Source organism: Ovis aries, chromosome 26 (assembly GCF_016772045.2).
Source record: "Ovis aries strain OAR_USU_Benz2616 breed Rambouillet chromosome 26, ARS-UI_Ramb_v3.0, whole genome shotgun sequence".
Taxonomy (NCBI): Eukaryota; Metazoa; Chordata; class Mammalia; order Artiodactyla; family Bovidae; genus Ovis; species Ovis aries.
The window spans coordinates 18,897,667-18,914,685 of NC_056079.1; the positions used below are offsets into that span (position 1 = coordinate 18,897,667).

A 17,019-nucleotide genomic window follows, 5' to 3' on the forward strand; every position below is an offset into this window, starting at 1 on the left:
CTGGTCCATTAAATAAATGGCAGTTGCATTGGTAAGACCTCAGATGTGTGTTCCTGGGGTTGCATGCTTCAGGAGCAACTGGGAATATGTCACAAAGACTGAATATAGTGAAGGACATCTCTTACAGGACTTGGAAGTCATATCGTAGTAGGCTGCCAGGTGAGTATTCTTAACAACATAATTGTTTCCATTTAGATTGTACTATATTTCTGAGCTCTAAAGTGGCCTAAATGAAAAAGCAGTTTAAATTTGGTAAGTGTGAAATGTAAGCTTTTGGTAGGTATCATACATATGCATACAACACTATGATAAGTCATATTAAAATTTATTTTAAAAATACATGGTTAGAAAGCACATATTACAGTGGTAAAGCAGCAGCAGTTTTTATTTATTACAAATTCTAAAAAATAATCCAATGTTATAAGCAAAAAGGAACACTGATTATCATCAAAAACATGTAAATTTAAAATTATCTACAATCGTACACACACAAAAAACTCTGTATTTGAGTAAGACCAAAGTATCTGTTGGTTTTTACAGATATAGAATTTTGGTAGAGTTTTAGGCCCTATCAATGGTTTCTGTTAAGTATAATGATAACAAAAGAAAGCAATGAAACAAACGGATACCAAAGATGAAGAGCCTGTTAACCAGGCACGGGCCAGAGAAACCTGCCACGCTGGCAATACAAGGTTCTTTACCAACGGAGCCGTGGCCCGTGTGCTCTGCCCCACATAGATGTTGGTGCTGGTGCAGAAACTGCAGGGGCCAGGACCTACGGTGCAGCTCCAGGGAGCAGCCATCCTTCCCATGAGTCGGAGAGGATCCTTGGTCCTTATCATTTACCTTGTACTCATGGGATATTTGGAACGGAAATGAAGGACCCCAAACTACTTTAGTTTTTCCCTTCATGTCCTACCCTGTCATCCCAAGACTCCCCAACAAAAGGCAGCTATAGACACTCACACTTTGCAGCCTGCCAGACCCACGGTCCTGGTTATGATCCCCATGGAGCTGCTGCCAGTGGTCACTGAAGGCTCTTGAAAGCCAGCGATAGTGGCAGTGGCTTCAGCTAAGGTGCATAAAAGCTAAAATAGTGCTGCTCCCAGGGTTGCCAACTGAGTTGAGCCATAACAAAACGCATTTGAAATGAACAAGACTAAACTGTGTACATAAAAACAATAACGAATGTTACAAAAACCAACCACTAAACCAACAACCCCAACAACAGTAGATCGGGCCTTTCAAAATTCAGAAACCAGAAAGCCATTAAAAAATGTTTAAATAAAATTATACAAGGAGATAAAAAAAGAAACTCGGCTAAACAATGAACTCAAACAACGTTATTTTCACACATCTATGTGTCTGAAAATCAATGACCTGTGCTGGCATTAGTTCCTACGTGAACTTTGGTACTTCTTCCCTTGATATTTTAGAACAAGCTAGAAAATGTTAGGTAGAAAATGTACAGAGAAGGCACTATTTTGGCACTAGTCAAAAACCAAAAACAAGCCCCCAAACCAAGCTAATAATACCCCCACAAGACATTCACACGAAGCAAGTGTATATTAATATTCCCTGATGCACACTCTAAACCCAATCCTTTAAAATCAGGTGGGACACTGTATTCATATTTTTGGTTTGAATTCTACTGTCGCTTGAAGCATATCAACAGATACCCAGGCACAGAACATCACGGGCAACATCACAGGGAAGGAAGAGTTGGAATCCTGGCACAATTGCGTCTGAGGTTTATAATCTCAGAATATACTGATCTAAGAGGAAAAAGAGCTCAGACTAATCTGGTCCCTCCAGCATTATCAGCACTGGTGGGCGATTACGCTTCCTTATTCTCCCTGCTAAACAGTTAAATGCATTTAGAAAATAATTTGGTAAATATAATTTCTAATTCAAAAGATCATAACATACTCAGGACTTAGAAAATATTTTAAATTTATTATTTGAAATTTTAAAGTTTAAAAAATCCTTTATTCAGAAAAATTAAAAGAAGTCAGGGTCTTATCTTTTAAAGGAAACAGAAAATTCTGAAACATATTATGTCTGTGTGGCTGACAATAGAAGGTTTTATAGATATCAACATTAGTTTTTCATTAATGTATATATCCCAAATGATGTTTTGGTCTTTTCTAGATATTCGTCTCTGGGGAAAATGGCATTAATTAAGCAATAATCTGTATTTCAGTATATATCAAAAGTTCTAATATAAGTAGTTTAAATAGTTTCAAAATTTGGACTTGCATAACTACCTTGTTAAATGTAGGGTTGGTATGGCCTTTGTATCGTTATTCACAAATCATAAGAGTATAAAATAAAAGTGCTATTATAAGAAGTTTCTCACTGAAAATGTTCAGAGAGCAGATTTCCTAGTGCAAAAAAAGAAAAGTAATTTAAGCTGTTTTTACCCAATCACAATTAAGAGAATGCATATGCATTTTTTTAATTTCTGGAAAGAAGTTTATGTAAGTGTGTCTGATTACTAGTAAAATCCACACAGAACATTTTGGCAATCCTAAGAAAGCAAAAACAACATTTTGTTCAAAAGGTTGTGAATTCAAACGTAGTAACAGACAGACAGTAAAAGACCTGCTAGTACTGACTTTTTCTAAAAAAGCACAAACCAAGGCAGAAATCAGAAGAGGCACAGCAGAAGAAAGCAAACAGAAATTCCCTAATGCCCCCACCCCACTGCATTTCAGATCATAAAGCACCTAACGTACTAGACTTCAGTGATTTCATATTAGAAACATTATAAATATATCTTTCTGAAAGAATCTATCTATAGAAAATATACATAAAAATTGCCATATATTTCAAAATAGTTTAAAACCTAGACATTTTGCATAAGCATACCTATCAATACAAAACATTTTTTCTGTCAGTTGGGTTTTTAAAATCTAGACAACAGGATCACTTCCAAAGCCCATCATAAACCCAGCTGACTTAAACACCAACATTTGAAACACACATATATACACATGTGTATATATTCATATATACACTTACACATACATACAAACAGATATTTGAGTTTTCACAGGAAAAAAAAAAGGGTAGTCACGAACAAAGCATCTTTCATAGACATTTGTGTTTGTAAAGTGTTTCAAGGTAGAAAAATTATTTTTAACTCAATTTTGCTCCTAATTGAACACAGTGGGCATAATAGTTTTAGCTGCCTGTCATGTTCTAAATAAATTTCTCGATTGCGCTACGTAAAAGGTTTAATATCCACACGTGAAATTCTTCATATTCTCATGTGCAGGGCCTGATTACCGAATCAAAGTGCTTCTCAGAATGCTGCAGTAACAGCAAAGATCTAGGATTAGGCCCACAGTAATGATTACAGAAATACTTTGCCTCTTGCACAGCCTTCTCTTCCTCTCCAGTAAAACACGCAATACTGGGCCTCAGATTGTACTCTGTGCACTCTGGAAATTGTGGAATGTTAGTTCTGAGTTCTAGATCTGAGATGCTACAACACTAGCACCCAGACTTTCCTACCTGTTTACTGGATTTTTCATCACAAGAAACTCCTAAACAATCAAAACTTGCTTTTTAATGACGAAAATAAAATGGCTGATCTCTTGGAAGAGCTGTCAGAAAATCAGTGTTTTCCTCGCCTTTGTATTAAGCTGGTCACCTGGGCTTGATAATGTGCTAGTCTCATCTCGTGAACCATGTAATTATTTGTAAGAAAAATAATTCATGAGAAGCGAAACATATGGAAGATAAGTAGTCCACGTATTAGATAAACCTATAAAATGAAATACAGTAATTAGAGAATCACACATTTAAAAACATATTAATCATATAAAGATTATTGTGTTTCTATGGCTTTAATTCAATTAGGCTAATGTTTTTGGTTTGACATTTTAAATAATCATGTATTTAACTAAAATATTCTATTCCTCAACCACTGATGGGTTTTTCTAGAATACTGGAACTTCTATCAGTAGTTTTGGTGTGGTCATTTAAAAATAAAAGAAATTAAAAGTGCTGAACAATTTATGGGATGGGAGAAGAGAAATATCCCTAAATGTTTCCAAATTTGTAAAGTAATTAACCTCCAATTAAAATAAATAAGTTTATTTATTAAAAAAATAGAAAAAAGAAACATCAGAAGCAAATTATTCCTTCATTTCCCACACCCCTTTTTTGCATGTAGTAAAGATAGAATTTACTATTGGCTTAGAAAAAAAATACCCTAAATAAATTGTGAACTGTGATTATTTATTAACTAATGGAAAAAGGTATAAATCATTTCACCAATTATGTGATCAGGGAAGTTCTACTGGCTTGTTTTAAGTGACTTTTAAAACAGGGGTGCTTGGGGTCTTATCCAAGCACGTAACTACTCTGATCTTCAAATGCATCCTCCTCTCTGCCACTTACACGAGCTTCTTGCCCATGGGGACCACCTTCACTTTCCAGCACAAAGGGTCCCTAGGAGCTCACACTACCTCTCTCCAGCCCAATTGGACTGGGGCGGGGTGGGGGAGTGGGGAAGATATCATTCACACAAGGTGAAGGACTCACATTTTAGGACCACTGTCTCAAAGAAGACAGCCATTCAAAGGGGTGTCTGCCACCCGCTGACACAGAAGGCCGCTCCTGCCCTGCAGGGTACTGCAGACACAAGCACTCCGACTGGCTAAACTGTCAGCAAACTGTCATACCTCACAGAATGAAAACTCTGTGCTCAACCCACTGCCGACATTTATAAGTTACAGAAAAGGCTCATTTCCTATCCCCTCCCCTTACTCCAGAGCAATGACAGACACAATGATGGGTAAATGCAATTTTAGGATGTTCTAACTTGACATAAAGTCCAATAAGGAAAAGTGACAGTTATTTCCCCAACCACACCTGGCACATTCAAGATACTTTTCTATTCAGTGATCACCTCCATTTTAGTGGGTGCAGGATAGGCTACTGATGAATGACAACACTGGAAAAATGCAATGCGATAAGAGTAAGACACCAACAACTTTTAACAATGATATTCCCCAACATATATAAACATACACACACACATGCCCACATGCCCACTCTAGGGGGGGATATTTATCACGGAGGAGCGAGCTCAGAGTGGTTTCCCTAGATGTGTGAGTCACCATCAGAGGAGGTGTTGTTCACGTGAGTAAGTATAAATTAGGGTGAACTGTGTCTGCAGCAAATCCATGACAACCTGGTGTGGTGATGACATTGTCATGGTTCCCTCCATGCAGACCACGTACATGAAGACTGTGGGCCAGTTCTGCCCCAGCAGGCACTAGCATTCGCTCGTTTTTTCATGGAAAATGAAAGGTAAACTCAGGTTTCTTTGGTGATGGTCACCATCTTGCATGGCAGATTTTTCTTCTGTTGCTGCGTTAATGTTGTCTGAATACATATCTTCATCATCATCTTCTTCATCCCTCGGATTACCCTCCAGGCTGTGTCTAATGCCATAAGCGAAGTAAATCAGGAAACCTTTCAGAGGAAAAAGAAATCAGCTTTTGGTGTGATAAAATGACTGTTTGTACATGGAAATTTTTTTTTTTTACTGGTGGACAACTGCTCTACAATGTTGTGTTGGCCTCTGCCACACACTGACATCAATCAGCCACTGGTATACACACACACCCACACCCACGCCCCCTCCTGTAGGTGGCAAATTTAATATAGAACATAATAGGATCTTTTGTGCCTTCTCTTTCTGTGCTATTTTAAAAGGGCAGAATGCAAGTACAGCATATCCCATGCAAGGCCGCTGACAAACATCTTCCCAGTAGAAAGTGCTTCTTCATTTATAACGTGTATATGCAATATTTTAATCTGTATATGCAATATTGCAATCCTGGAAGGTGAAGTCAAGTGGGCCTTAGGAAGCATCACTATGAACAAAGCTAGTGGAGGTGATGGAATTCCAGTTGAGCTATTTCAAATCCCGAAAGATGATGTTATGAAAGTGCTACACTCAATATGCCAGCAAATTTGGAAAACTCAGCAGTGGCCACAGCACTGGAAAAGGTCAGTTTTCATTCCAATCCCAAAGAAAGGCAATGCCAAAGAATGCTCAAACTCCCGCACAATTGCACTCATCTCACACGCTAGTAAAGTAATGCTCAAAATTTTCCAAGCCAGGCTTCAGCAATACGTGAACCGTGAACTCCCTGATGTTCAAGCTGGTTTTAGAAAGGCAGAGGAACTAGAGATCAAATTGCCAACATCCGCTGGATCATCGAGAAAGCAAGAAAGTTCCAGAAAAACATCTATTTCTGCTTTCTTGACTATGCCAAAGCCTTTGATTGTGTGGATCACAATAAACTGTGGAAAATTCTGAAAGAGATGGAAATACCTGACCACCTGACCTGCCTCTTGAGAAATTTGTATGCAGGTCAGGAAGCAACAGTTAGAACTAGACATGGAACAACAGACTGATTCCAAATAGGAAAAGGAGTACGTCAAGGCTGTATATTGTCACCCTGCTTATTTAAATTACATGTAGAGTACATCAGGAGAAACGCTGGGCTGGAGGAAGCACAAACTGGAATCCACATTGCTGGGAGAAATATCAATAACCTCAGATATGCAGATGGCACCACCCTTATAGCAGAAGGTGAAGAGGAGCTAAAAAGCCTCTTGATGAAAGTGAAAGAGGAAAGCGAAAAAGTTGGCTTAAAGCTCAACATTCAGAAAACGAAGATCATGGCATCTGGTCCCATCACTTCAGGGGAAATAGATGGGGAAACAGTGGAAACTGTGTCAGACTTTATTTTTGGGAGCTCCAAAATCACTGCAGATGGTAACTGCAGCCATGAAATTAAAAGATGCTTACTCCTTGGAAGGAAAGTTATGACCAACCTAGATAGCATATTCAAAAGCAGAGACGTTACTTTGCCGACTAAGGTCCGTCTAGTCAAGGCTATGGTTTTCCTGTGGTCATGTATGGATGTGAGAGTTGGACTGTGAAGAAGGCTGAGCACCGAAGAATTGATGCTTCTGAACTGTGGTGTTGGAGAAGACTCTTGAGAGTCCCTTGGACTGCAAGGAGATCCAACCTAAAGGAGATCAGTCCTGGGTGTTCATTGGAAGGACTGATGTTGAAGCTGAAGCTCCAATACTTTGGTCACTTGACGCGAAGAGCTGACTCATTTGAAAAGACCCTGATACTGGGAAAGATTGAGGGTGGGAGGAGAAGGGGACAACAGAGGATGAGATGGTTGGATGGCATCACTGACTCAATGGACATGAGTTTGAGCAAGTTTCGGGAGTTGGTGAAGGACAGGGAGGCCTGGCGTGCTGCAGTGCGTGGGGTCGCAAAGAGTAGGATACAACTGAGTGACTGAACTGAACTGAACATGCATGTTCTTCTCAATAAATATTTTTGAAATATTTATGTAAAAAATATTTACCTCCTCAAAAGTTAACACTATACTTTAAACAAAAGGATATATAGGGAAAAGTCTCAAATACTCCCCAAATACAAGTGCTGGATTATTGGAGACACAGTCAGATATTTTGGAAAACATGTCCTGTGTGAATGGGCTTCACAGGTGGCTTAGTGGGTAAAGAATCTGTCTGCGATGCTGGAGACCTGGGGTTTGATCCCTGGGTTGGGAAGATCCCCTGGAGGAGGGCATGGCAACCCACCCCAGTATTCTCATCTGGAGAAGCCCAAGGGCAGAGGGGCCTGGCAGGCTAGAGGCCACGGGGTTGCAAAGAGTTGGACACAACCAAAGTGACAACATACACACACACCCTGTGTGAGCAGGGAACATGGGTGTGCCTTACACACGTTCCTGTCATCAGGAGAGGATGAATTACTATGTGCAAAGCAACTGTTCATTAACAACCACACTGACTGAGGATCAGAGGGGAAAGGTTTTCAGTATTCTCACAGGATATGTAGGCATTTTTGCTGTGTTTTAGCTATAACTTTAAAAGTTGACTGTGAGTTTTGGGTTGATGTGAAATGCATTATATAGTTTTCCCATGTAAAGTAATGGGAAGCAGGCCACCAATGCGTATTTTGGCATGTGCAGTTGTTAGAACTGATTCTATCTCCTCTCATGTCCTTAGAGGTTTGGTGAGCTAGCATTTCTGTCCTCAAATAAAGGTAGCGACGTCACCATTTTACAAAGAAACCGAGGCACTTAGAAGCAGGGGTGGAACGTGACCCCGGCGACACGGCTAACAAACAGCAGGGAGGACTGAAACACGGGGAGTCTGGTCCCGTAGTTCCCACTCTTCACCACGGATAAGCACACGACTGAGCTTCAGGGAGCAACAGCTGAGGAAAGAGGCAGTGGTTTGCGGAAAGGGAGGAGCGTGGGGAAGCTCTCCGCCAGAGTACAGTCTTCTGGGCTCCGAGGAAGGGAGGGAGTCCCGCTTCCTGTGCCCCGGGGTTTGGGCTCGGCTTCCTGGCAGCCCCAGGGGAGGTGGCGAGACCCCGAAGGAATGACTCTGTGGTTCATCCTGGAGGGCACAGCCAGTCGCAGGGGGCTCCCATCAGGATCCTGGCCCTGATAAGACACAGCCGCCTACCAGGAGCGGCCGCAGGGACAGAATGCCCCAGTGCCACCTGTGTGGATGGATAACCTTTGATCCGCCCCAATTCCTTGGCACCGTGTCAGATTCCCCCCCCCAAAATGGGCAAAACTAGTGCGGCTGTGGGGGAGGGGAAGACCGACTAGGTTAAACCTCCCATTGGCTCAAGGGGGTTGGTGGCTTGATACTGAAATGAAGTTAATTTATAGCCAAAGCAAACACACACACACACATGCACACACACACACAAGTGAGTGAGACTCATTATGCCAACGGGACGACCGTCAAAAAGCACAAACTCTCAAACTCCTCAGGCCACCAGTTACAACAAAGCTAAACTCTGAATTTACAAGTCAGCTTTCACACAGGACCCTGCAGAAGTCGTGATGACAACAGATGCAGTGTAGATGTAAGTAAGCTCACTCCCAGTATGTAAGGTCAAATTCTACCCCAAGGGTCTAATAAAAGACATTTAGGTATCGGAAAAGAAATTTCTTGCAATTAGCTCATTCAAAATGTTGCCAGAAATTCAATGGTGCTCTGGAAGGAACTGGCTCTGTAATCAGATTTTAGAGGTGCCATTTGCAAATCAGATCCCTTGACTTTTGGTGGGGGGGCTTCATTTTTCTCACTCAAGAAGTTAGAAAAAATAGGATCTACAGAGTTTTACAGGGTCAGTGCAGCAATTGAATTTTAAAAAGGTATTTGGAAAACATCTGGAAAAGTAGACACTCAGGTATTCTAAAACTTGGGAAAGGAGGAAACCAATGTTTCTCTGAATGCATTTCTCTGAAACGGCATACGACATGGGAAAGAGAGAGCCCACATTCAGAAAGTTAAAACAGGAGAAGACCCACCAAGTGCCATCCAGACGCTAAATCGGATCCAGGTGTCTGCACTCAACTGGACCATCAGGTAAATGTTCACCAGGATGCTGAAGGCTGGCAGGAACGGTAAGAATGGAACCTAAGGAGGGAAAGTATCTTCTTAAATATACTCAAATTTTAAAACACATTCCTCAAATTGTTTTGACATGGTGGCAACTAATTTGACATACATAGATACTGTCACAGTGAGTCAGTAAGATTATATGCTCACAGAAAGAACAACTTGAACAAAAACTACTTATCTAGAGAATGGGCTTCCCAGGTGGCTCAGTGGTAAAGAATCCACCTGTAATGTGGGAGACCTGGGTTCGATGCCTGGGTCGGAAAGATTCCCCTGGAAAAGGGAATGGCAACCGGTATTCTTGCCTAGAGAATTCCATGGACAGAGAAGCCCAGTGGGCTACAGTCCATGGGGTTGCAAGAGAGTCAGACACGATTTAGTGACTAAACAACAATGTCTAGAGAATGCTTAAAGGAGCCCCGTATTTCCCATTGTTTACTGCAGCCCAAAGCTACAGAGGGTTATCCAGCCACTAACACCTGCATTACCACCAAGATGCAGTAGGTTTCAGGGATTAGTTTAGGGTTTCCTGGTTTCATTCTGATATCAGGAGGGCATGCCACTGGAACTCTGACTACTCTTGGGATCTCAGGGGGATTCTTCCAGGAAGCCCTCTTCAAGCTAAATTCTGCTCTTAGTTCAAATGGAACAGAATAACTTCACTTCACAGTGGAAGGGCTTTGGGTGTGGGGACTTTCCTGAATTTCTAAAATATTCTAGTTATTTTTCTGATGCTTTAGAGTATTGAACAAGAAATTTGTTTACTATTATATAGAATAATGTACTAGGAGCACACTCAAGTTTTTTAAAAGAACACTTAAGACAAAAAGGAACATCCCAAAGGACTGTGACACTCTTGTTCACTGGTTAACATCATAAAAGTGCTTTTAAAAAAAAAAGAAAAAAGAAACAAGTCACTAAAACTAATGTATACGAGAAAACATGCATAATATTTAGGATCATGAATCCTCTTGACACATACCATAAAGGCTACTTTCTGCTGATTCTGGGGCTGCCTCCAGATGATGAGCACGATGGCAACACAGAGAACGAGAAACAGCACCAGGAGAGCCAGGCTCCACGCTTCCAGTCTGGCGATGGTGTGGACGCTGTGCGTGGTCAGAACACTCAGGCCCAGGATGAGGAATGCTGCAGAGACGACATGTTCGTGAAAAACCAGCACGTGACCTTCACTCAGACCCTGTCATTCAAAGTCTATTTTGATATCAAGTTCTTTATATATCTACTCTGCCAAATACTGAGATTCTTCATTTCTATTTTGGAAAGAAATCCCTGATTTCCGTGACTTAAGATTCCCGCTTCACTTACTCGTGACTGTCTCCTCCTTAGGAGTCAGCCTCCCCTCTGGGCTCTACCATCCTGCCTTCCTGCCAGTCTCAGATGAGATCACTTGGACTGATGGAACGTTGTCCAGGGTGGCTAGTGCCCTTTTTTTCCAACGGGGAAAGCAAGTCTGTTCATGTTCAGCTGTTGTAAACACTGTTCATGCAAACAAATAATACATGATCTGCACCTTTTCTTCCTATTTCAGAGAGTGGCATCACTGCCTACCCAGACGATCTCTGATCATTGAGTCTGAATTAGGGGTCCCTCCCATGTGCTCTCAGAGAAACTTGAACTGCCCTTAGCTTGCCACCAATGAGGCTGTCCAGTGAGAGCAAGGACTATCTTTCCTGACATCCTGAGTACCCAGTGGGGTTCCTGGCACATCAATAAATGCTGCTGAAAATATACTTCATCATGTAACTGTGGGGAGCAAGCAGGTCTGCAGTACGGCCTCCCACACTCCCCGGGTCCCAGCTCGGTCACGGGCAGGTGCACGTTGCTTCGCACAGGAAGAGCCCCTGCGGCTCACGAAAGGGGCCAATTTTGTACTTCTGCCACTCTCACCTCAGGGCGGCAGCTCCCAACCTTTCTGGCATCAGAGACCAGTTTCACGGAAGACAATTTTTCCACCGACGGTAAGGAATGGTTTGCGGATGATTCAAGTGTATTACGTTTACTGTGCACTTTATCTCTATTATTGTTACATCAGCTCCCCCTCGGACCATCAGGCATTAGATCCCAGAGGCTGGGGACCCCTGCCCTAGGGAATTTCTTCCTTTCTTCTTCAATTACCAATATACCATCGATTTATCCTGCTAACATAAGGAAGATCTCAATGGCCAGTGACCCCTTAGGTAAACATTTCAGGACTGAGCACAGTGCTAACATATTCTTTCATCCTCTTTCACATCATACCTGCTCCACCCACACACACCCACTGGGTCTTCATAAGGAATACAGTGAGGGAACTTACCCAGGAATCCTACCAGAAAGCTGACAAGAGACGCAGACTGTTTTGTGGGCAGAAGCGAGGGGCTGAAGAGGGTTCGCAGGCTGAAGCCCTGCCCTGGCAGCATGGTGTCCTGAGACTCGCTTTTGGAGGTTCTGTTGGTGCACGATCCCAGAGCTTCTTTCTCAGAACAGTACTTGGGTTGCTCGTAAGATAAGCCAGGCTGGTACCTATTCCCAAGTAAAAGTGTGTGTCTTTATTCTCAAACAAACACATGGTCCAAATAAAACAAGCCTCTCAAACTCTAATGGAGACATTTCCATTCATGGCTGGTGCAGTAAACGCACACGTCTTGTGGCTGCAGCCTCAGGGTTGCTAAGCCAGGTCACATACGTGCTCAGCAAAATACCTGCAGCAACTCTGAATTTCCTGATAGCCACTTGATTAGAAAGTTATATATATTAGATGCCGAAGAGAGTTACATTTTAAAGTGTGGCACCTGTGACGATAAATGATTACTCTGGAATTATCTATGTTCAAAGAAGATGCCGTTCATGAAAACAGCAACCCTGTTAACAGAAACCCTGGTTAAATATCAGCTACAGGGTAACATGGGCTTCCCGCGTGTTTCAGCAGTAAAGAGTCCACCTGCAATGTAGGAGCTGCAGGAGACGCAAGTTCGACCCCTGGGTCAGGAAGATCCCCCGGAGGAGGGCATGGCAGTCCACTCCAGTATGCTTGACTGCAGAATCCCATGGACAGAGGAGCCTGGAGGGCTACAGTCCATGGGGTCGCAAACAGTCAGACATGACTGAAGCGATTTAGCACACACACACACACACACACACACACACACACACACACACACACACAGGGTAATATAATATGCAGCCTTCAGTTTGGTATTGGAAAGTCTCACTGCAGCCTCCCTCCCTGGTCTCATCTCCCTCATCAGCCACCTCCCCCCCCATTCTCCTTTATTACTGATCCTCTTCCTCTTTGGCTGGTGTCAAGATAACAGCCTGCTTTAGCTTCCAACATCTGCCCTGGTCTCCCCAGTGGGATCTTCTGAGAAGCTTTTGCTTAAATTTAAAAGTAATATTTGTCCCCCATCTAAAGAAGAAATATGCTCACTGTGAAAAAATACACAAAAGCATGCAGAAGAAAATCAAAATAATAACATTCAGTGTGAATCCCTGTTAGCATTTTATTACAATTTCAGCCAGTTAAAAATGCAAATATGTGTATATATTTGCAAAAATCATTTTTTGTATGCAAATGTATGGTAGTTAAATAAATTCAGATGCTACATATAGCTTTGTATCCAGAAACTGATATCTCTCTGCATATAATTAAATGTAATTTTATTTGCTGTAGAACAGTCTCCTGAATAAATGTACTTATGTAACTATTCTATTTTTTTTAACTGAAGTATAGTTGATTTATAATGCTGTGTTAGTTTCTGGTGTACAGCAAAGTGCTTCAGTTTATATATATATATCCTTTTTCATATGCTTTTCTATTACAGTTTATTATGGGATACTGAATATAGTTTCCAGTGCTATACAGTAGGACCTTACTGTTTATTTATTAATTATTATACTATTGATAGGGAAGCCTGGCGTGCTGCAGTCCGTGGGGTTGCAAAGAGTCGGACACGACTGAGCAACTTCACTAATATTGCTTCCACTTTATGTTTTGGGCTCACTGGCCTTGTCACTGAGAGACAACTGAACTGATTGATATATTATTGATATTCACTTAGTTCAACTTTTTCACTATCATAAACTACCTTTTCCATGAACATCCTCTGCATTGATTAAATCTTTATTTTATATTGGGGGGCTTCCCTAGGAGCTCAGTAAAGAATCTGCATGTAATGCAGGAGACCCAGGTTGGGAAGATCCCCTGGAGAAGAAAATGGCAACCCACTCCAGTACTCTTGCCTGGAAAATCCCATGGATGGAGGAGCCTGGTAGGCTACAGTCCATGGGGTCGCAAAGAGTTACACATGACTGAGCGACTTCACTATCACTATATTATATTGGGGCAGAGCCAGTTAGGGCTTCCCAGGTGGGTCAGTGGTAAAAGAAGCCGCCTGTCGATGCAGGAGATGTGGGTCAGGAAGAGTCCCTGGAGGAGGATATGGCAACCCACTCCAGTATTCTTGCCTGGAATATCCCATGGATAGCAGAATCTGAAGGGTTATAGTCCACGGGATCCCAAAGAGTTGGACACGATTTAGTGACTGAGTACCAGCACAGCCAGTTAACAACGTTCTGACAGTTTCAGGCGAACAGCAAAGGGACTCAGCCACACAAAAAGATTAAATCTTTAGCCTAAGAGCTTAGCAGCTGAATCACTAGGACTAAAAATACAGTATTCTAAAGTGTTTCTATACATTATGAGAATTTGTTGTTCACATAGATTAATTAGGCCAACCTATTGATAATTACCAATTGTATTTATTCGCTTCAGGACCAAGTATGCTAAATATGCTTTGTATTCACGTTTGTATGCCCATGGCCTCTCACTTCTGTGAGACAGCTAACTCCATGAAAACAAGGCCAGTGAGCCCTAACTGTCTTTCTTTCCTGGGCCTCAACTGACACGCACCCTTCAGACCCATCTGGCAAGGAGGACAACTCACCTGAGGATGAGAACACAGGCTGCAACCAGAGAGTAGGCCAGAAGCGTCCCAATGGACATCATGTCCACGAGGGCCTTCAGGTCAAAAAGGAACGCCATCACAGCTATTAGGGAAAAGAAAAAGGGGTGAAGAAGAGAGCTGTGAGAAAATTCCAGACAGCTGATGCAAAGTCAGAGAGATAAGTGATGGGAAATTTTTTTGTTTTAGTGCCAATGATAAGTCAAGTAAAGCGTAGAAAGTGTATTTCTCATAGTTAATAAGATGTTCCTCAGGTCATACACACTGCTAATAAAACTTCAAAACCCCTCAGCGATCTATCAAGTACAAAATACATCTACTTTGATTACTTAAAAAATATTGGCCTGACAAAGAGTGAAAATACTATATGATGGAATATGCACCTTTGATATTTCAGAAGGAAAAACATTGCCAGGAAATACTGGCAGGCTCCTTAAAAAATAATAATAATAAAAGAATTCAAATGGAAGAGCTTTCATTATAGATGTTACATAATCATTTTAATTTCCATCTGCATTCTGAGTTATATCTTAGACAGGATGAGGTCCAATTAAATTATGCTTCAGATAGAATATAAATCCTATCTTGATTAAAACCACATACTCTGACTAAATTTAAACTATTTGTGGCTACCTCCAAGCCCTAATAATATTAAGAGGCAAAGTATACTTCACATAGTTGAATAGTTAACTTGCAGCTTGCAATTTTTTTCTCCAGTGAAGCATTAAAATAGTGACGATATTAACTGGAATTTACCAAATAGTTGTCCTTATCATAATAAGTAGGGAATACCACACCCCACTCATGTGGCACTCCAGACATCTCAGCAAGCTTTCTATCTTTATGAGCTCAATTTATCTTCAATTCAATAGTCCTATGAGATGGGGGCAATCATTTAGGTTCAGCTTTATTGATCAACATTTGACTGTTTTTTAATAAAACCCCAGCAGTTTCACATGGTTTAACCTAATAGGATCATTACTCTTTTTTAACAGACAGGTTAACTTAGCAAGATTACAACCACTGGGTAGAAGTGGTGTGTGTGTGTGTGTTAGTCGTTCAGTCGTGTCTGACTCTTTGGACCCCATGGACTGTAGCCCAACAGGCTCCTCTGTCCATGGGATTCTCCAGGCAAGAAAACTGGAGTGGGTTGCCATGCCCTTCTCCAGGGATCTCCAGCCCAGAGATCCAACCCAGGTCTCCTGCACTGCAGGAAGAAGAAGGCTCCAGCTACACCAATATGCCTGTGGCCCTTCTAAAATAGTATTTTTTCCTTTTTTTTGTTTTTAGATTTTATGTGGCCCATTTAAAAAGTCTTTATTGAATGTGTTACAATATTGTTTCCACTTTATGTTTTGGTGTTTCAGCCCCGAGGTATGTGGCATCTCAGCTCCTTGACTGGGGATCAAGCCCACACTCCCTGATTGGAAGACAAAGTCTGAACCACTGGACTGCCAGGGAAGTCCCATATTGTTTCTTTAAATACATCCCATGCCTTATTTTGAACAATTTCCATTGCTAGTATAGCTACACATTAGATTACAATTTTAATGTCCTGTAAGAATCAAAGACAACCTGTTTTAGGAAGTCAAAACAGAAGAAAATGATAAATTATCCATACAAGCTCTCTAAGTTAAAAACAAGCAAGAAGTGAGACTACAAAATAGCAAAAATGTAATGTTTTAGTACATTAAAAATGCTATAATTATCTTCTTTTAATTATTAATTTCAATATCTTATTATGCTATTAAATTAAATTCTTCCTAAAGGAAGAAGGGTAAATTTTTAAAAATTCTGAATACATAATAGAGAATTAACGGGCAAGATTTTACAGGAAAAAATAAAAGCTTTTATGGAGAAAATAAAATGTTATCTTTTGTCAAGATTTATGAACTTTCATTAATATCATAATGCACTGCTTAATCATAAAGTGGGCCTTACAACATCTAGTGAAAACTTCATTTTATGGGGGCAGAAATCCTAAGCACTGAGAAAATAAGTGTTTTGAGCCCCCACCATACATCTTAATAAAGGGCCAAGTTTATTAGAAAACATTTTATAAAGTGAAGTTGTTTAGGAAAATACTTAGATTCTGAAAGAATCCTATTTCATACATAATTAAGCATTAGTATTCTGTAATCTAATTTCCCAACAATTCAGAGCCTCAACAAAATTATCATCTTTGGTCTGAATTTATACTACTAGGAGTGTTTACCATTTTAAAGCTTGCTAAAGCCCTTCTCTTGCTCCATATAACAGCACCTTTAAGGCCATTCTCTCAATCTGCAAATTCTCTGAAACTTTTCATGTGGAACAGAATCTGGACAAAAGCATTTTGATGGATATTATGACATGCCAAATGGTAGGCATCTGGAGTTTTTTTTTTTAAAACATGACGTACTATCAAAGCTCTTGAAAGGAAAAATAGATTCCTATTGGGGTTTATGATAATATAGGTATTAGTAATTCTTAGAGAACTATGATGGGCCCAGGAAGTGGGGTTAGCCACCATACTGAGGGCAGTAACAACAATGGCCAAGTATAAATTATCTTTGAT

At 40.9% G+C, this 17,019-nt stretch overlaps 1 protein-coding gene across 9 annotated transcripts in view; it reads right to left on the minus strand.

The window, feature by feature from the left end:
- Positions 1-309: 309 nt before the first annotated feature.
- The window catches only part of SLC7A2 (solute carrier family 7 member 2), a 69,310-nt gene continuing 52,600 nt past the window's right edge, over positions 310-17,019 (minus strand). For all 9 annotated transcript variants that reach the window (XM_012105816.4, XM_015104573.3, XM_060407048.1 and 6 more), the window contains 5 exons: positions 14,445-14,547; positions 11,819-12,024; positions 10,481-10,647; positions 9,408-9,516; positions 310-5,490 (listed from right to left, as the gene is read on the minus strand). In XM_012105816.4, coding sequence (XP_011961206.1) covers positions 5,291-5,490; positions 9,408-9,516; positions 10,481-10,647; positions 11,819-12,024; positions 14,445-14,547 — 785 coding nt within the window. In that variant the 3' untranslated portion in view covers positions 310-5,290. The remainder of the gene's footprint in view (positions 5,491-9,407; positions 9,517-10,480; positions 10,648-11,818; positions 12,025-14,444; positions 14,548-17,019) is intronic.